Source organism: Globicephala melas, chromosome 14, assembly GCF_963455315.2.
Source record: "Globicephala melas chromosome 14, mGloMel1.2, whole genome shotgun sequence".
Classification (NCBI taxonomy): Eukaryota; Metazoa; Chordata; class Mammalia; order Artiodactyla; family Delphinidae; genus Globicephala; species Globicephala melas.
In genome coordinates, this window is record NC_083327.1 from 17,417,064 (window position 1) to 17,439,294 (window position 22,231).

Below are 22,231 nucleotides of genomic sequence, written 5' to 3' on the forward strand. Positions count from 1 at the left end.
CATGCCTATATAGTCAGACTTTTTTTTTTTTTGAGGCCAAAACCACAACAGTACTTGAAAAATATAGTTATTCCTTTATTACCTATAAACACAAGACTAGGAAGCAAATATGCTAACCATGAAGGTTAATAAGTTCCTGTAAATGAGCATCAGATATGGTTCTGGAGTTCCTAGCAGCAAAATGAAAAATTGCATGTGGAAAGCTACTGCTGTGTCCTTTCCAAATGGTATGTAGCATTAAGAAAACATTTTATGTCCAGACAGTTCTTAGTTATAGTCAGTACTTTTTACAGAAGTGACAAGCTGTTGCTTAGGCCTTGGAGCTTGGCGTTGAATGATCCTTCTTCACATGTCTGGTTGTTATCCACTGTTATTGTGGTGGCATCACTGATCAACTTGTAGCTTTAAATTTTGACCCCTTTTTTTTTTAACTTAGATCAAAATTTTCTCACTTCACACACATAGTTTTTATTTTGGGGGCTTTGGGGGTTTGTTTTTAATAGCTGTTAATTGAATACAAATGCTACTAAATATTAAGTGGACTAGGGGAGTAGATATGAAGGGGGAGCTCTTCCGGTAACTATTTTAACATCAAACAGTTTGGCATACAATTATTAGGAAAGAAATTTGTCTTAAAATACATACCAAGAACACTAGTTTTCAACCTCATACTATAGATAATTACCCTGATATCTTAAAAAGAAAAACCTTAATTTCCAATGCCAAGGATTTATCTTAAAATTAGATGCACAAACTTTTGTTTGACATGTTAACTTCTAACATTTGTCATTTGAGGTTTGATAAATTCTCAAAACTTTTACAATATCCCCAAGAAATTGCATCCAAAAATATGAGTTTGTTTAAAGGTAGTTAGGTTCTTTCTTGTCCTGAAGGGTCTCTTTCTGAAGATTTATTAGGAAATACGTGTAAAAGCAGTTCATTAAGTTGTGGAAATTAATTCGCCTAATTAAGTACATAATTAGTTTTTTATACTTTTTTTTTTTTATTTTTGCGGTACACGGGCCTCTCTCTGTTATGGCCTCTCCCGTTGCGGAGCACAGGCTCTGGACGCGCAAGCTCAGCGGCCATGGCTCACGGGCCCAGCCGCTCCGTGGCATGTGGGATCTTCCCGGACCAGGGCACGAATCCGTGTCCCCTGCATCGGCAGGCGGACTCTCAACCATTGCGCCACCAGGGAAGCCCCTAGTTTTTTATACTTAATTAGCATTCATGAAAACAGATTTCACTGTATCCAGATAATATAACATAGGATATACAAAGCATTGGTGAAACTTACCTAAAATCATGGTGAAACAAGGCAAGGGTTATATATCTATAAATTTGTTGAAGATAGTCTAAATATGTTTTAGTATAAAATTTTATTTATTAATATACTAAATTATGCCTCATTTATACAAGTTTTCTAACTGAAGTGCTTTTAGAAAATAGTGCTATATTTTGCTTTTTAAAAAAAATTTTTGGTATCAGTAGAATTTCTTTATTGAGGCATTTTGTGTTACACATCATTAAGTTTCCTTCTACAGAAGTACTTCTGATAATAATTATACTTTTCTTTAAAATATATGTAAATATTGATTCTTTGCTCCTGCATCCAAAATTCAAAGTAATATTCTAGAAATGGAAGGCAGCTAGTTTCAAAAAATAAAAATATTTTGTAGTTGGAGTCTTATTAGTGTTGTGCCCTTGATTTGCTTTGCATTCGTAGGTCTAATTTTATTTACATTCGTTACATCCAATTTAAAACTGGATTGAAGGCTTGTAGTGGGAAGAACATTGAAAATGTTCTATCTAAGTGGACCTCAGACCCTCCGCTTTTTTTGTGAAATGAAAAATCTAGTGCTTCTCTTCTGTACTGCCTTTGGCAGATCATTCGTTTTATATATTTTAACCTCAGTTATTTTTTAAAATAAAGGACTTCTTTTGTGTTTCATCTAAATTCCAGTTCCAGTCTATTATACTGTATTCATTCTGAGTGTTCATTTTCTAGTATTCTATCAGCATTTTGCCATAATACTCTGAAGAACTGCATTTGTAAGTCTTTTATCACTTAAATAATTAATCTCCTTTGAGTGATTTGTGAGATAGCATCTTCTTCTATAAATTCTGCCTTGACCATCATCTCTAAAGAAATGTAGTGGCTGAATAAATACAGCAACATGTATTTGGCCCAATTGGGAGATTAGTAAAAGCAAATGGGCAATTATAATCTCATGTATGTTCTTGTTAGCACTAGAATTACTTGCTATAATATGATATAGTACAGCAGTGGTTGTTCCTCTTCCAACAAAGTATCTATGTTGAGGTTCGATTTTCTTCATGTATTTCAAACAGTGTATCAAAAATAGGTTGAAGGCTGACTGACATTAAAGATTTGCAGACATCTAAAACGGTGCCTTTCTTCTGAACAAATTTGTTTTGGAAAGTATTGTTATTTTTCATAAAAATGTTATTTCTGTTAACACGTAATGAGTTTATTTTTTTTAACAAATTAATAAATATTTTTAAATCCTCAGTTTTAATTTTAAATCCAGTATTGACAGATGTAACTGATAAAAACAAAAGTTTTTTGACGTCCTCTATAATTTTTTCAGAGTGTAAAGAAGTCCTATAAGGGTTTTTGGTAATACTATGCTAGAAAATGGAAATAAAATGAAATGTAATATTTTTCTCAACTGAATTAAAATGTTTTCTTCAAGGTTTTACAAAATAATGCAAAGTACCAAGTGGTACCCAAAAAGCTGACCATAGGCAAACGCCTAGCTCAATGTCTACATCCAGCATTACCAGGTGGAGTTCATCGGAAGGCACTTGAAACATATGAAATTATCTTCAAAATCATTGGACCTAAGCGACTTGCCAAAGATCTTTTTTTATATAGGTGAGAATAATTTTACTGTCTATTTGCATGTAAGTAAAAAGTATTTTTAGCTATTTTATGCTTTTTGCAGTAAAAGGTAAAAAATTGAAAAGTCCTTAATGATGAAAGTTTTCAGATGTCAGTCTTAAATATTTTGATAAATAAATACTTAAGAAAAATTTACAGTATTTCTTTCTTTCTTTTTTTTTTTTTAAGATTTATTTATTTATTTAGGCTGTGCCAGGCCTTAGTAGCAGCATGCAGGATCTTCATTGCGGCATTCAGGATCTTTTAGTTGCAGCATGCGTACTCTTAGTTGTGGCATGCGGACTTCTTAGTAGTGGCATGCGGACTCTTAGTTGCAGCATGCATGTGGGATCTAGTTCCCTGACCAGGGATCGAACCCAGGCCCCCTGCATTGGGAACATGGAATCTTACCCACTGGACTACCAGGGAAATCCCTAATATTTCTTAATACAAGAATTTTTTCCTTCTCAGATGTCATTTTTGAAAAGTTTATTTTTTTTCAAAATTGTTGAGACTACAGAACATTCTGTGTTTTTAAGCTAGAGAACTACCCTGAGAAAAAATAGATACCTTGATCTCTTAGCACCTTTCAACATAGTTGACCATTCTCTCCTTAAAATAGTCTTTTTCTCTTGCCTTCTGTTATACTTCATTCTCCAGTTTTGTTACTTTCTCAATCTCCTTTACCAGCCTTTTCTCCTTTCCCTAAACTCTACATATGGAGTTCCTTAAGGCTTGCTTAGTCCTGTACCTAATGTTTTCACTTTATATTCTCTCCTTGGGCATGCTTATCCAAGCCATGATTTATCTTTTATGTGCAGACTCCCAACTTGGTATCACTAGTGCTGACTTCTGCTTTAAACTCCTGGCTTACTCGCCACCTCAGTGTGGATCTTTAAAGGCAACTGAAGCTCAACCTGCTCCAAACTAACCTCACCTTCTCCCATAAACCTGGCCATCTGCAGTGCACTAAAGCTCAGTAAATGGCACCACCATCCATCCATTTACACCTGAAATCTCAGACTTACACTTGACATCTTGTTTTCTTTGCCCATATTCTCCTTCCTCTCATGAATATTCTGTCACTAAGAGTTCTATCTCATGGTGGTTAAGAGCAGAGGCAGTGGAGTCAGACAATTCATATTTACAGCTAACTGGCTCTGTGATCTTGAGCCATTTTCTTCACCTCTCTCTGTATGTATTCTCATCTGCAAAAATGGGAATAAGATGATCAATTTCATAGTATTGTTAACAGAATTAAGAGAGTTAATATATGTAAAGTGCTTAGAACAAAGTACAGCATGTAATAAGTACTCAATAAATGTTAGCCATTGTTCCATGTTCCAAATACATCTACCTCTCTCTACCCTTGCTGGCAACATCCTCACTAAGTAAGCATTATCTCTAGCCTGGTCTTTGTTACTGGCCTCCGAATATTCATATAACATCTGTTCTTATTCTCTTACACCCTTTTTTCCACATAGTATCAGAGTAAACTTTTTAATACATTGAATAGGTAATGTCATTCCTCTGTTAAAAACCTCCATTGACTTCCTCCTGTCGCTTAAAAACAGAATTCAAAGCCCTTACTATGGCTTTTAAGGCTTTATATACTTTGGCCCAGTCTGTGTCAGTGACCTCTTAACTCCTGCCACTTTCTACCCAGTTTACTCCATTCTGACAACATAGGTCTCTGCTTATTCTTCCTCATTTTCTTTGTTTTCCTCACTCTGTAGTGCTTTAATCCAGGTCTCTGATCGAATATCAGCTCATAGAAGTCTGCGTATTTACTTCTACATCTTTGTCATTAGTACTCTGCAGTTTTACTGTGATATATTTAGAGGTAGATATCTTTTTCTTTATCCTGGTTGGGATTCATTGGGATTTTAAAATCTGTAAATCAATACCTTTCATCAATTCTGGAGTCTCTTTAAATTGACTTTACTCCATGTATTTTCTCTTCCTTTTTTGGAACTATGATTAAACATATGTTAGAACTTTTCATTCTGGCTTCCCCATATGCCAGATAAGCCCCATATCTGGCTTTTTAATATGATACAGTACACAGAGGGGTTACTAAGAAGGCTAGACATGTAGTTTGAGCAGCGTAAAATATTAAATGGATATGTAAAGTAAACTTTTGATAATACAAACCCAGACTTCAGGCTAGAGAGATTTTAGAGCAGTTAGTATTCAGGTGGCAGTTGAAGCCAAGAGAATGATTGAGATCACCCAGTACGTTGTGAATAATAAGGAGGGTAAAGGAATGAGACCATTCTGTGAATACTTAGGAGTCACATTATTTAAAGAGCAGGTGGAGGAAAGTAGTCATTGAAAAGGAACAAGAAGAATCAGAGATAGAAAATGTACCAGGAGACAGAGCTCACCTGAAGCCAAAAGGGGAAAGAATTTCAAGAGAAAGTTGTGGTGAATAGTATCAAATATTACTGGCACATGAAACAGTAGGGACTGAAAATAGACCATCAAATCTGGCGATTAGTAGACATTGGTGACAGTATGGAGAACAGCTTCAGTAGAGCAGGTAGAAGTGTCACGATTGAAGATCAGATGGGAGGTGATAAATTGGGAGGAGTGCTTTTTTTTTCCCCCCAAAAGTTGAAGTAGGAAGGCAGCTTCAAGCCAGGAGGTAGTTAAGATAAAGGTTTGGGGATTTTGTTGTTGTAATTTGTTCTCCTTTTAGAGTCATAGGAAAGATTTAAGCACAATTGTCAGTGGAGGAAGAAAGAAATTACAGGAAAGAAAAAGGATGGTAGATAAAGCAGGGCCCTGGCAAAAGGAGACGTTGGGCCCTGGGGCAAGGTAGCTTTGAAGAGGTTACTACTGTAGCTTTAAGTCACACTGTACTACCTAAAATTGAAGGCGGGAAAATGGCGAGCTGAGGGAATTCCCACTAGATGACCTCTGTTTTCTGTATAAAGTAGGAGCAAGACAGATTCTTAATTCATTTGTTAAGCACTTTGCAAGTGCAGGACTTGGTGTTAAGGATTTAGGATACAGAAATAAAAAGAGAGTCATGGTCTCTTGCTTTCTGATATTACAGAATTATCTACTAGAATTACTCTTTTTTCCCCCAGTTTTATTCGTAAATAATTGACATTCCTCACTGTGTAAGTTTAAGGTGTACAGCATGATGGTTTGATTTACATATACTGTGAAATGATTACCACAATAGGTTCAGCTAATATCATCTTTTCATATAGATACAATAAAAAGAAAAGAAAGAAGAAAAGAATAAAGGAAAAAAAATTTCTCCTTATGATGAGCACTCTTGGGATTTACTCTGTTACAACTTTCCTGTATATCATATAGCAGTGTTAACTGTAGTCATCATGTTTTACATTACATTCTTAGTACTCAATTATCTTATAACTGGAAGTTGGTACCTTTTGACCACCTTCTTCTAATTCCCCCTTCCTCTACCATTGGCTCTTGTAACCACAAATTTGATCCCTTTTTCTATGAGTTAGGGTGTTTTTTGTTTTGGTTTGGTTTGTTTTAAGATTCTACCTATAAGTGAGATCATACGGTATGTCTTTTTCTGTCTGACTTATCTCAGTATAATACCTTAAAGATGCATCCATGTGGTTGCAAATGGTAGGATTTCCTCATTTTTATGGCTGAATAATATTCCGTGTGTGTGTGTGTGTGTGTGTGTGTGTGTATATACACACACACACAACTTCTTTATTCATCCATCAGTGGACACCTAGGTTGTTTCCATGTCTTGGCTATTGTAAATAATGCTTCTATGAACATGGGGATTCTTTTTGAGTTAGTGTTTTTTTTACCTTTGAATATATTCCCAGAATTGGAATTTTTAATTTTTTGAGGAATCTCCATACTGTTTTCTATAGTGACTGTACCAATTTGCAGCCCCTCCAGCAGTGCACAGGGGTTCCCTTGTCTCCACATCCACACCAGCATTTGTTATATCTTGTCTTTTTGATGATGGCCCTTCTGCCAGGCATGAGATGTTATCTCACTGTGGTTTTAATATGCATTTCCCTGTTGACTAGTGATGTTGAGCATCTTTTCATGTATCTGTTGACCATTCATGTATCTTCTTTCGAGAAAAGTCTATTTAGGTCCTTTGCCCATTTTGTAATTAGGTTATTTGTTTGCTATTGAGTTGTACCAGTTCTTTATGTGTTTTAGATATTAACCCTTTATCAGATATATGGTTTGCAAATTTTTTTTCCCATTCTGTAGGTTGTCTTTTTACTTTGTTGATGTTTCCTTCTGCTGCCGCAAGGAATAGCATTACTTTTTTTTTTTTTTGGCTGCACTGTGTGGCATGCAAGATCTTAGTTCCCCGACCAGGGATCGGACCCTTGCCCCCCGCAGTGGAAGCGCAGAGTCTTAACCACTGGACCGCCAGGGAAGTCCCTAGCATTACTTATTATTATCACAGCAATAGAATTACTTACTGTTAGTAAAAACAGAATTACTTATTAGAATAAGTGTTAGGTTCTATGGGAACATCAAATAGGGAGCCTAACCTAGTCTAATTAGGAGACAGTCTCCTCAAGGAAACAGCTTAGGCTGAGTTCCTGAGTCCTAGGAATCATCCAGACAACAAGGAGGTTGTAAGTAAGGGAGCAGGAATTGTATCTTTCAGAGCAGCATGTGCGAAGGCCTGCTTGCTAACGGGGGTGTGGAAAGTTCTAAAATGAACTTGAGAGGAATTCTTCAGTGTAGCTGGAGCAGAGGGTGCAGGAGTGATATTGGTGAGCATACATTGTCTCTATAGAGGTATGTAGTAGCAAGATGTTAAAAGCCACATTAAGCATTTAGACTATATCTTAAAGGCAGCAGGAAACCAGTGAAAGGTTTTATTGAGAACAGCTGCTTCAGGGCTATCCTGAAGCAGTACTTGGTAAGACATGATGATTGAGAGATGATGATTGAGATACCTTGGTGGTCTCTTCTAAGGAGCTATCTGATGGAGATGGAGAGAATTTATTATATTCAAAAAATATCTAGGAGGATGGCTTGGAGAGAAAACTTGGTAATTGATTCCGATTTAAAGTAGATTTTTTTTAAAAGGGTCAAGAGTCACTCTAAGATGTATAGCCTTTGGTCAACCAGATGGATGCTGATGCCATATTTTGAAATGGAAATTACAGGGGAAGGATCAGGATTTGGGGCAGGGGGAGGGAGGGAACTCTGTTTATGAATTGTGAAATTTGAAGGCCTTGTGAAACAGCTAGGTGGCCACTGGGTTTATGAGTATGAAGCTCAGGTGAGAGACCTAGGTTGGTTTAATGGATTTAGAAGGCATCACTATACAGGATACCATTTTAAGCTGAGCAGTATAACATTATTTCATTTTTAAAAGATTTATACACACATGTTGGTACATATGAATTAATATTTTATAGTTATTTTATCCCCCACTTTTATTTTTATAAAACAGTTCTGGACTATTTCCTCTTCTTGCAAATGCTGCCATGTCGGTGAAACCAACATTGCTAAGTTTGTATGAGATATATTATCTGCCTTTGGGTAAAACATTGAAGCCTGGTCTACAAGGATTGCTAACTGGTATTCTTCCTGGCTTAGAAGAAGGATCAGAGTACTATGAGAGGTAAGATAGTACTGTTATTGCTGCAGCTAAGTAATCAAAGTCATGGATTTGTCAGCAAGCATCCTTAAATCAGTAATATTAGCATCACAAAAACTAATTATTCTTGACACGTCAGTATATCACCTGAAGATTTTTATAGCAAAAACATTAGTGTGTCTAGTTTGTGTATCACACTGAAAATTTAGCTGAGTAATAAGAGCACAGACTTGGAAGGTAGATGGACTGGGTTCAAATCCTAGTTTGACAGACACTGTGTGAGCTTAGGAAAGGTTTTTCAACATTTCTGAACTTTATTGAGTTTTCTTGTATATAAAGAAGCATAACCTATTTCATTGTGTTACTATAATATTTCAATATCACTTAGTCTAGCGCCTAGCACATAAAAATCACTCAAAAATTTGTGACCCATAATTTAAAATAATAGTACAATAGATAGGACATTTAAATTAATAAAATGAATGGGAAATTGGGCCATGTACCATCAATTTTTAAATTGTTAATGGTGGAAAATAGCCTAGCACCAACCTATTGACATGATACTCTTGATATTTTACCTCTTCGAAGAAAATGATTTGATCTGTTTTGGAGCCTATCATTTCTTTGGAAGTTAATAGTGGTAGACAATGCAGGGTAACGTTAAGTATCTTTAATCTCTGTTACTGATATTCTTACCAAAAAGGAAATTATGAATTAAGGTGGCAGAAAAAGAAAATGCCAAACTTTCTTTACGAGTACACATGATTTAAATTTAAATAATTTATTCCAGTGCATTGACCAGCTACCCTTTTATTATATTTCATCTGCTCCCATAATGCTGTAAGAATCTAATCCTGAAAATATTGGATTACTCTTATAAGCTACTTTGAGAAAAAATACTTTAGTCCTCAAAACTTATCATTTACTTTTATTAACTTTTTTACTTACTTGCTTACAAGTTTAGAAACACAATATGAGATTATTTTATTAAGTTTATAAATCAGTCTTGTTTTAAATTGTTTTATTAATTCTCCTAAGGGAAGCATACAATGAATACCATTTCATAAATCTGCTAGTTATAATTAAAAATTTAATGTAGAAATTGAATAATGGTCTTTATGACTGTGGTATCTCTATGATTTAATCTTGTTATGTGCCTTAGTCTTTTGGGCTGTTGTAACAAAATACCACAGACTGGGTAGAAATTTATTTTCAGAAATTTAGAAATATTCAGAAATGCAAAAATTCAGAAATTTATTTCTCACAGTTCTTGAGGCTGGGAGTCCAAAATCAAGGTGCCAACATGACCATGCTCTGGTGAGAGCCTTCTGCCTGGTTCATAGCTGGAGCCTTTTCCCTATATCCTCATCTACTGGAAGGGACTTTGGAGCTCTGTTGGTATTTCTTTCATAAGAACACTAATCTCATTCATGAGAGCTCTACCCTCATGACTTAAGCACCTCCCAAAGGTTCCACATTCTAATACCATCACTTCGGGGGATCAGGGTTTTAATGTATAAATTTTCAGGGGGCATAAACATTCAGACCATAGCAATATGTTTTGCCAGTTATTTCACACAAGTTCTATAAAAGGATATGAAAACATGTTCTTTTAATGCATAGTTAAATTGAGGCTAGAAGGGATTACAGTGTTAGTATTAAATCACATAGTAAGTTAACAGTAGAACTCATCATCAGATTCTCTTGATTCTGAATCTGCTTTATAGCAATGTAATAATTTTTGTGTATTGCGTTGTTTATCTTATGTTTAAAACAAATGAAAGGTAATTCTTTAAATGCAGTTCTTAATAGAGCAATAATGCATCTCTGATTTTGTCATAGGATAATTCATTGAAATAGTGAATTACATAATGTGATTTCAAAGCGAAGGAAATATTTGGAAATAGCCTTTAAAATTTTGTAGAAAATCAACAGAAGATATGTTCTGCTATAGGATTATTATTAACTATAATGTATGTGGGTTTAACAACCCACTGAGGCAGATGGGACTTGTGGTGGTGTTTTTGTTGTTATCTTCATTTTACGGTTGAGGAAACTGAACTGAAGAAACACTAAGTGATTTCCCCAGATTACACAGCTAGTAATTGGGAGAGCCAGGACTTACACCCCAGTTCTCTGACTCTGACGTGTATGCTTCTTCCCATCTATGGAACATATGACTACGGCAGGGATGCTTTCATACATTCTGGGAGAGGATAATGATTTGTGTTTAACATCGTGAAACTAAATATTTCCCTTTTTCAACCACTTTATTTTGTACCTCAGAACAAACACATTATTGGAAAAGGTTGCTACTGCAGTGGACCAGTCGGCATTCTACAGTGCCCTCTGGGGTAGCCTTCTAACCAGTCCTGCTGTGCGTTTACCTGGAATCACGTATGTTCTTGCCCATTTGAACAGGAAGCTTTCCATGGAAGATCAGCTTTATATAATTGGCAGTGATATCGAGCTAATGGTAGGTATACATGTGGTTGCTCATTTAACTCATACTTCTTTATAGCCAGACACAAAATTCCAGATATTGAGAATCGTGCCACGAATGAAGTTCCTGTTTTCATGGAGCTTACATTTTTCATCAAGGAAACTTAAAGACCAAAATAGTTGATAATTATTCTTTTGAAAACCTACAAAGTTTTTTCATGGAAAAGGAATTGTTATTTATATGTTATCTTTATTATCTGTTATTCAAGCAAATAAATGGTCTTTATTACCATCTTGCTAACTGATTAGACCATTGTTAACATAGCCACATTCATTATATTATCTCGAAGTGTACCTTCTGTTGGATCATAGATTTCTTTATAGGAAAGACAGATTTTAGACAAAGTGATAGCCAGATTCTGTATGGGATTTATGCAAAATGATGTATTACTAAAGCAGATAGTGAAAGATAGTTGAAAAAAATCACATTGATTGTTTGCTTATACTTTTTAATTTCAAGGTTAAGAACAGAAGGAAACCTTTTATCTCTGTAGAGTGCTGTACTCTTAAAATGAGCAAGGAGTGAAAAACAAAGAATCCCTTAAGGGTCATTTTGAAATGTTTTAAAAAAAAGGTTGTGATTAATCATCCTTTACTTTTTCCCCACATGATTATGAAATGACAGATTTTTATGCAGATTTTTGGTTATATGTATTAAAGTGTAATTAACATACACTGAAATTAACTCGTGTACAGTTGTATGAATTTGACAGATTCATACAGTCATTTGTCAAATTCATACATACTATACATACTATAGTATACTATACATACTGTATACATATATACATACTATAAAATCAAGGTAGAGAACATTTACATCACCCCAAAAAGTTCTTTTCTGTCCCTTCGTAGTCACTCTCATTCCCTACACTCCCAAGTCCTTGTAAACACTGATCTATTTTCTATTCCTGTAGATTGTGCTTTTTGCAGAATGTTACATAATAGAATCATGCAGTGTTAGCTGTTGTCTGGTTTCTTTCACTTTGTACAACGTGTTTGAGAATCATCCATGTTTTTGCATGTATCAATAGTTTGTTTTTTTATATTGCTATGTAGTATTGTATGAATATACCATAGTTTGTTTATTCATTCACTGATTAATGAACGTTTGAGTTCTTTCCAGTTTGGGGCAGTTATGAATAAAACTAATACAAACATTTGCATACAGTTATTTATATAGACATATGTTCTTTTTTTTTTTCCATTTACAACTATTTCTCTTTTTTTCATATTTATTTATTTGGCTGCGTTAGGTCTTGGTTGTGGCACACACAATCTTTTGTTGTGGCGCACAGGCTTCTCTCCAGCTGTGACACTCAGGCTCTAGAGCGCATGGGCTCAATAGTTGCAGGGTGTGGTCTCTCTAGTTGTGGTGCACGGGCTCCAGAGCACGTGGGCTCAGTAGTTGAGGCATGCAGGCTCTCTAGGTGTGGCGCACAGGCTCTAGAGGCTGCAGGCTTAGTTACCCCGCAGCATGTAGGATCTTAGTTCCCCAACCAGGGATCGAACCTGCATCCCCTGCATTGGAAGGCAGATTCTTAACCACTGGACCACCAGGGAAGTCCCTCTTTTTTTTTAATTTTTATTTTATATTGGAATATAGTTGATTTATAATGTTAGTCTCAAGTGCACAGCAACATGATTCAGTTATACATATACATATATCTGTTCTTTTTCAAATTCTTTTCCCATTTAGATTTTTTTTTTTTTTTTTTTCCGGTACGCAGGCCTCTCACTGCTGTGGCCTCTCCCGTTGTGGAGCACAGGCTCAGCGGCCATGGCTCAGGGGCCCAGCCTCTCTGTGGCATGTGGGATCTTCCTGGACTGGGGCACGAACCCGTGTCCCCTACATCGGCAGGTGGACTCTCAACCACTGCGCCACCAGGGAAGCCCTCCCATTTAGATTATTACAGAATCTTGAGTAGAGTTCCCTGTGCTATACAGTAGGTCTTTGTTGGTTATCTGTTTTAAATACAGTAGTGTGTATATGTTAATCCCAACCTCTTAATTTATCTCTTCCCCCCACCTTCCCCCTTTGGTAACCATAAGTTTGTTTTTTAAGTCTGTGAGTCTATTTCTGTTTTGTAAATAAGTTCATTTGTATCATTTTTTTAAGATTCCTTATATAAGCAATATCATATGATACTTGTCTTTCTCTGTCTGACTTACTTCACTTAGTATGATAATCTCTGTGTCCATCCATGTTGCTGCAAATGGCATTAGTATGATAATCTCTATGTCCATCCATGTTGCTGCAAATGGCATCATTCTCTTTAATGGCTGAGTAATATTCCATTGTATATATGTACCACATCTTCTTTATCCAGACATATATTCTTATTTCTTGGGAAAATACATAGGAATGGGATTCCTGCTTTATAAGGTAAATATATGTTTAACTTTTTTTATAACAGCTTTATTGAGATATAATTCACATACCATGAAATTTATCCTTTTGAATTGAACAGTTCAGTGGTTTTTAGTATATTCACAAAGTTGTACAACTATCACCACTAATTTGAGAACATTTTCGTCACCCCAGAAAGAAACCCCATCTGTACCCATTAATCACATCACATTTTCCCTCACTCCTGTCCCTAGCAACCACTGTCTATTTTCTGTTTCTATAGATTTGCCTATTCTGGACATTTCATATAAATAAAATATATGATATGTAGTCTTTTATGAATAGCTTCCTTCACTTACCATAATATTTTCAAGATTTGTTCATATTGAAACATGTACTTCATTCCTTTTAATAGCTGATTGATATTCTACTGTTTGGATATAGCACATTTTATTTATCCATTATTCAGTTGATTACAGTTTGGGTTACTTCTCCTTTTTGGCTCTTAAGGAATAATTCTTTATGAACATTCATGCATAAGTTTTTGTGTAGACATAAGTTTTTGTATCTTCTAGGTATACACCTAACAGTGGGATTACTGGGTCATATGGTAACTGTGTTTAACTTTTTGAGGAACTGGCAAACTGTTTTCCAAAGTTACTGTACCGATTTACATTCCAATTAGCAATATACGAGGGTTCCCTTTTCTCTACATCCATTTCAATACTTGTTACTGTCTGTCTTTTTTATTATAGCCATCCTAATGGGTTTGAAGTGTTATCTCATTGTGGTTTTGATTTGCATTTCCCTAATGATTAATGATGTTGAACATATTTGTGGTTATTGGCCATCTTTAACTCTTTGGAGAAATGTCTGTTCAAATTCTTTGCCCATTATTTAAATTGGTTTATTTCTCTTTTTGTTGTTATGTTGTAGGAGTTCTCTATAAATTTTGGATATTAAGTTCTTATCATATATATGATTTAAAAATATTTTCTCCCATTCAGTTGTCTTCTCACTTTCTTGATAGTGTCCTTTGAAGCACAAAAATTTTAATTTTGATCAAATCCAATTTATCTGTTTTCTTTTTTGTCATTTGTGCTTTTGGTGTTAGATATTATCTAAGAAATTGTGTCTAATCTAATCTCAAACAGATTTACTTTTATATTTTCTCCTAATATATGTTTTAAGGTTATAAGAAACTACCAAACTATTTTCCAAATGTATTGTTACATTTCCTTTTAATGACTTAATGGAAGTTTTAAAGAAGTCATTTTTTTAAAATTTCTTTAAAAATCAAGTGCCATAATTGGATAACTGTTTATAATACATCACAGTCAAAGGACTAACCTCCTTATTATTCAAAGAGCTATGTAAATAAATAAGTAAATATTAACAGTCAAGTAGAAAAATTGATTTGAACAGAAACTTAACCTAAGGAAATAAAAATAATTCAAAGGTACGAAAAAATTTTCAGTGTTATTTGTAAGAAGAGAAATAAAAATTTAAACTGTATGAAGATACCCATTTTCATATATCAGGTTGACAAAAACAAGAAACGTGTGGGTTAACACGGAAAAACAAATTGTCAGACAGAGCTGGTGAGAATATAAATATACATAACCTTAAGACAAAGCATTACACTATTTAAATTGCAACTGTGTATATCACAATATCTGGCAATTCTGCTTTGAAAGATTTATCCTGTAGGTGTGCTTGTATATTATGTAAGTGTATTGCAACATTACTTACAATAGTAAATGGTTGTAAGCAGTATAAATGTCCATCATTAGGAGCCTAGTTAAATAAATAAGGATGCATCTGTGAAAGGAAGTATTTCTTTGGATATAAAAAATGAAGTTCTTTATGTAGTGTTAAGGAAAGCTCTGCAGAGTATGTTGTTAAATGAAAAAGGCAGAGTTTGGGATTATGCATGCATGTTTTTATTTACTTATATTTGCAGAAAGTATTCACTGGTAGTCTTGATTGTTTACACAAACAAAACTGGGTGGTTGGAAACAGATGGGGGAGAACCTTTTGGCTGTGTACTCTTTTGTGCTCCTTAATTTTAAACTATTATATTTACCTATTCAAAACAATGTACAAATGTGTAATTAGTGATAAAAGAAACTTGGAAGCATACTTCTATTTTTTGAGGAAAATGAGGCATTGTTACATTTTCATGGTAACTATTTCCCAGGGTAATACACAATAGGTACTAAAGACTCTCTTATTTTAGGTAGAAGCGGTAAGCACTTCGGTGCAGGATTCAAGTGTACTGGTACAGAGAAGCACACTGGACCTCATACTCTTCTGTTTTCCATTCCACATGAGTCAGGTAAAACAGTAATGCCAGTATCAACATAAGGCATTCTTTCGACATTCATAGATTCCTGATGTGTAGTTATTTTTAAAATTGGATTTAAGTTGTATTCTCTTGTTTTATAAACCAGTAAGTACATAGAAAACAAGTTCCCTTTTTAAGGAGTGGAATTTGTGAAATTTTGGGGAAAATAAGATTTATTGATTTGGATAAGAATATGAAGAATTAAATAGATTATTTCATACCTTTAAAAAAAAACTTTTAACCTTTAAAAAGCAAGAGGTATTGTTATTCATTGCTAGCTGTGAGTAAGCCAAGACTCTGAGACCCAGGCCTTCTACCTAGCTCTTATCTCTGTCCTAATGTCATCTTTTCTTGGTTTGGTGATTTGGGGGATGTATGTCAGACCCTTAGCAGAGTTGGCTGTAATTTGAAAGCCAAATATTTAGTTACTCTGACATTCTCTAGTACAGTTGAAATTTGAACAAGGGTTTGAACTGCACAGGTCCACTTATATGCAGATTTTTTTTCAATAGTAAATACTACAGTACTACAGAATCCATGGTTTTTTGAATCTAGGATATGAAACCGTGGATATGGAGGGCCGACTGAAATTATGCTTGGATTTTCCATTAACTGTCGACACTCTTAACCCCCTCTTTGTTCATGGGTCAACTGTAGTTTCGTGACAGATGAGAATAACTCACTTAAATCGTAAATGAAGCTGGAACTTAATTTAATTACTATCCTCATTTTTTAAGGAAGTGATCTAAATTCTTTTGAGTTCTAAATTATGATGAGCAATTTAGAGCGCCAATGTGTAAGTATTCAGAATGGTGGAACTACATACCTAACAAATGTAATAAGAAATGGAAAACTTTTACCTCGGAAAAGTAAGTTTGTTTCTAAAATGTCATTAGCAGAAAAGACTATTATTTGGGATTTTGTAAGAGCTGTGGTTAGTAGATAACTAGTGAATTTTCATTATAATTGGCCATGGTCAAATTTTTCTTTTATTACTTTATTCAGGTTGAAATTGAGTTACTAATAATTGAAGAATCTTACACTTCATTGCCTATACTGTTCCCTAGTAATAGGAGCAGTATATTTATAGGGGTGGGACATAAACCACCCCCAGTTTCTATTTTAAGACTTGCCATCCTTAAGCCAAGGGCCTTTATTCTGCCTCTGGCTTTTCACAAAAACGGCTGCTGTGGCATATTGGTATAGTCTGAACTTACCAGTAGAGAGGTGGGCAAGCAGCCTGCAAGATAAGAATGATTTTTTACGATGGCTTCACAGGCGAATTCTGTTAAACGTTTAGAGAAGAGCTAACACCTATCCATCTCAAACTCTTCCAAAATATAACAGAGGGAGGAACACTTTCAAACTCATTCCACGAGGCCACCATCACCCTGATACCAAAACCAGACACAGATGTCACAAAGAAAGAAAACTACAGGCCAATATCACTGATGAACATAGATGCAAAATCCTCAACAAAATACTAGCAAACAGAATCCAACAGCACATTAAAAGGATCATACACCATGATCAAGTGGGGTTTATCCCAGAAATGCAAGGATTCTTCAGTATACACAAATCAATCAGTATGATACACCATATTAACAAATTGAAGGAGAAAAACCATATGATCATCTCAGTCGATGCAGAGAAAGCTTTCGACAAAATTCAACATCCATTTATGATAAAAACCCTGCAGAAAGTAGGCATAGAGGGAACTTTCCTCAACATAATAAAGGCCATATGTGACAAACCCACAGCCAACATCGTCCTCAATGGTGAAAAACTGAAACCATTTCCTCTAAGATAAGGAACAAGACAAGGTTGCCCACTCTCACTACTATTATTCAACATAGTTTTGAAAGTTTTAGCCACAGCAATCAGAGAAGAAAAAGAAATAAAAGGAATCCAAATCAGAAAAGAAGTAAAGCTGTCACTGTTTGCAGATGACATGATACTGTACATAGAGAATCCTAAAGATGCTACCAGAAAACTATTAGAGCTAATCAATGAATTTGGTAAAGTAGCAGGATACAAAATGCACAGAAATCTCTGGCATTCCTATACACTAATGATGAAAAATCTGAAAGTGAAATTAAGAAAACACTCCCATTTACCACTGCAACAAAAAGAATAAAATACCTAGGAATAAACCTACCCAGGGAGACAAAAAACCTGTATGCAGAAAATTATAAGACACTGATGAAAGAAATTAAAGATGATACAAATAGATGGAGAGATATACCATGTTCTTGGATTGGAAGAATCAACATTGTGAAAATGACTCTACTACCCAAAGCAATCTACAGATTCAATGCAATCCCTATCAAACTACCAATGGCATTTTTCACAGAATTAGAACAAAAAATTTCACAGTTTGTATAGAAACACAAAAGACCCCGAATAGCCAAAGCAATCTTGAGAACAAAAAACGGAGCTGGAGGAATCAGGCTCCCTGACTTCAGACTATACTACAAAACTACGGTAATCAAGACAGTATGGTACTGGCACAAAAACAGAAATATAGATCAATGGGACAGGATAGAAAGCCCAGAGATAAACCTTTATCTTTGATAAAGGAGGCAAGAATATACAATGGAGAAAAGACAGCCTCTTCAATAAGTGGTGCTGGGAAAACTGGACAGCTACATGCAAAAGTATGAAATTAGAACACTCCCTAACACCATACACAAAAATAAACTCAAAATGGATTAAAGACCTAAATGTAAGGCCAGACACTATCAAACTCTTAGAGGAAAACATAGGCAGAACACTCTATGACATAAATCACAGCAAGATCCTTTTTGACCCACCTCCTAGAGAAATGGAAATAAAAATAAACAAATGGGACCTAATGAAACTTAAAAGCTTTCACACAGGAAAGGAAACCCTAAGCAAGACGAAAAGACAACCCTCAGAATGGGAGAAAATATTTGCAAATGAAGCAATTGACAAAGGATTAGTCACCAAAATTTACAAGTAGCTCATGCAGCTCAATATCAAAAAAACAAACAACCCAATCCAAAAATGGACAAAAGACCTAAATAGACATTTCTTCAAAGAAGATACACAGATTGCCAACAAACACATGAAAGAATGCTCAACATGATTAATCATTAGAGAAATGCAAATCAAAACTACAATGAGATACCATCTCACACCGGTCAGAATGGCCATCATCAAAAAATCTAGAAACAATAAATGCCGGAGAGGGTGTGGAGAAAAGGGAACACTCTTGCACTGTTGTTGGGAATGTAAATTGATACAGCCACCATGGAGAACAGTATGGAGGTTCCTTAAAAAACTAAAAATAGAAGTACCATATGACTCAGCAATCCCACTACTGGGCATATACCCTGAGAAAACCATAATTCAAAAAGAGTCATGTGCCAAAATGTTCATTGCAGCTCTGTTTACAATAGCCAGGACATGGAAGCAACCTAAGTGTCCATCTACAGATGAATGGATAAAGAAGATGTGGCACATATATACAATGGAATATTACTCAGCCATAAAAAGAATCGAAATTGAGTTATTTGTAGTGAGGTGGATGGACCTAGAGTCTGTCATACAGAGTGAAGTAAGTCAGAAAGAGAAAAATAAATACTGTATGCTAACACATATATATGGAATCTAAGAAAAAAAAAAAAAGCTCATGAAGAACCTAGGGGCAAGACGGGAATAAAGACACGGACCTACTAGAGTATGGACTTGAGGATATGGGGAGAGGGAAGGGTAAGCTGTGACAGAGTAAGAGAGTGGCATGGACATATATACACTACCAAACGTAAAATAGATAGCTAGTGGGAAGCAACCGCATAGCACTGGGAGATCAGCTCGGTGCTTTGTGACCACCAGAGGGGTGGGATAGGGAGGGTGGGAGGGAGGGAAACGCAAGAGGGAAGAGATATGGGAACATATGTATAACTGATTCACTTTGTTATAAAGCAGAAACTAACACACCATTGTAAAGCAATTATACTCCAATAAAGATGTGAATGAATGAAAGAAAGGAAGGGAGGGAGGGAGGGAGGGAGGAAAGAAAGAAAGAAAGGAAAGAAAGGAAAGAAAGAAAGGAAAGAAAGAAAGAAAGAAGATTATGGCAAAGAAATATGTGGCTCAAAAGCCTAAAATGTTTATTAAAAAAACTTATTAACCTTTACTGTTAAACATTCCCATTGTTTTCTTCCCTTTCAAACTTTCAACGCTATTAGTCCTTTAATATACTGATAGATGATTCAGCAAGATCTGAAGAATTAAGTCATGGTAGACTTAAATTGACACGAACAATGTAATCTCACTAGACCAGTACTTCTCAACCTTTTTTCAGCCTGAGCTTCTTTCAGTACTTTCTAACTCTACCACCTCTGTATCCCTACCAACCAAAAAGATTTTCTCTGCCTTCCTTCTGTAATTTGTATTATGAAAACAATAGCTGTGTTGAATATGTTTTTTTAAAAGTACATACTCCACCCAGACCAATTCTAATACTCTTCCCCCCCATTACTATACCATATTATTAGATTACCTTAGAAAAAGGATCAAAGGATAATGACAGAGTATTCTTTGTTCCCCACTTTCCTCCTTTCCATGTCTTGCATGTAATAAACTCATAACAAGTATTGATTGTAATGGTAATTTAAGAGAGCCTTCATTAACTTATCCCAGAAAGAGTGATTGCTGTTAGGAGTGTTAGACTTTACAAGTTTATTAGACTCTCTTTATTAATTTTATGGAAAGTTGACCCTAATCTCTAGAAGTTAGACCTTTAATTGAGATTATAATAGAATTTTTTTCCATATTAGCAATACGTAGTGATGTCAGTAGTAATCAAGAAGTGACTTCTTACTTTCTTAGGAAAGTAAGTTTTTCTCTCAAAATAAGATTGGAAGACATTAGTACTTCTTATATCTTGTGACAGTATCTGTGACCTACATGTATCTGAGGTTAAATAGGTAGATCAGCAGTTCTTTGGTTTCAGGACCCCATTACACTCTTTAAAAATATTGAGGATCCTAACAATTCTTTTGCTTATGTAGGTTAGATCTATCTATGTTTATCATATTATAAATTAAAACTGGCAAATTTTAAGATATTTACTAATTCATTTAAAATAACAATAACAAAGTTATCACATGAGTACAAATATTTTATGAGAGTATTTTCCAACACGTTAAAAAAAATTAGTAGATTAGCATTGTTTTCTATTTTTTGAAAATCTCTTTAATGTCTGGTCTAATAGTAGAAAGCAGAATGCTCGTATCTAGTTCAGCATTCACTCTGTTGTGATTTTTTTCTTTTGATTGAAGTATATGGATAAAATTTGATCTCACACAGATACTAGTTGGAAAAGGAAGGAGTATTTCAATAGCCTTTTTTGTTAAAATAGTATATTTTTCTTTGATACTACACCAAAACTCAACAAGCCATAGTTTTTTAAAAAATTAGTTGTAATATGAAGTCTAAAACCATATCAATGAACTTTTCGTAGTGTGTTTCATTAAAATCCGCTGGTCTGTCTTGCACTTTGAATAGATCTTTTACCCATACATGCTTTTGTAACATCATGATTGGTTGGTTGGAAAGTGTTGTTTTACTGAATTATGCATATGTCCCAAGTGTTAACACAGCAACAGTCACATTTACTAGTATCACCACTGATCTCATCAGTAAAGTTTGTTAGGTATTGGGAAGCTTTCAAGCCAGTTCGGTTCAGTTCAATATAACTTCAAGCCAAATACAAATTTTCCAAAATTCTAGTTTTCTCTTGGAAGCTTAAATTTTATTATTTGTAGTAATGAATATTAATTGTTTTCCCTTGAAGTGACAGGCTCAGTTTGTTTATTTTTGAGAAAATGTCTGCCAGGTGTCCAAGCCTGAATAATCATAGATCACATCAGTCATTCTTTCAGGTAAAAGTGATATTCTGTGACAAAAAGCTGGTAGTTCACCTCACAATTCAAATAGTCACACAAATGCTTTTTCTCGAGACATCCATCATGCTTCAGTTTACAGTAGGAGTGCTTTATGTATACTCCTTTCATTACACAGAATATTAAAAGGCAGGTACTCAAGAGTCAGTATTTAATAAAATAAATGTTTGCTGTTTAATCAGCATTCTTAAGTGAAAATGTTTTTTCTTTTTTTGTTTTTGACTTTTACTGTAAATACATAACAGTAAAAAATACAATGACTACAAGTACAGTGGATGCCACTGCTGGTACTGCTTCTTTTTGTGTTAAGATGCCAGCAGTTTTACCCAGTATTGCATGATCAGAGGAAATGTTAACACATCAAAAAAGGCAAATAACATCTTGGTATTGTTTTATATATTTTTTTTACCTGTGGTCCTCCTGAAAGGCTCTTAGAGATCCCCAGGAGTCTGGGAACCGCCGTTTGAGAATTGCTTAGGTGAATAGAAGACATCTGTGTTCAGATGCGTGACTGTATTTTGGCAGCTGTTGATGATCTGTGTTCTGTAACATGTCAGTTATTTCTCTAAGATTCCTTTAAACTAAGCAAGTTGGGTGAATTCCTTTCTAA

At 35.0% G+C, this 22,231-nt stretch overlaps 1 protein-coding gene across 13 annotated transcripts in view; it reads left to right on the plus strand.

The window, feature by feature from the left end:
- The window catches only part of DOP1A (DOP1 leucine zipper like protein A), a 122,394-nt gene that overhangs the window by 23,958 nt on the left and 76,205 nt on the right, over positions 1-22,231 (plus strand). For 12 of the 13 annotated variants that reach the window (XM_060283797.1, XM_060283795.1, XM_060283796.1 and 9 more), the window contains exons 3-6: positions 2,718-2,899; positions 8,343-8,513; positions 10,776-10,965; positions 15,581-15,679. In XM_060283797.1, coding sequence (XP_060139780.1) covers positions 2,718-2,899; positions 8,343-8,513; positions 10,776-10,965; positions 15,581-15,679 — 642 coding nt within the window. Of the gene's footprint in view, positions 1-2,717; positions 2,900-8,342; positions 8,514-10,775; positions 10,966-15,580; positions 15,680-22,231 lie in introns of those variants that run through there. The other variant, XM_060283807.1, reaches the window with a different exon arrangement.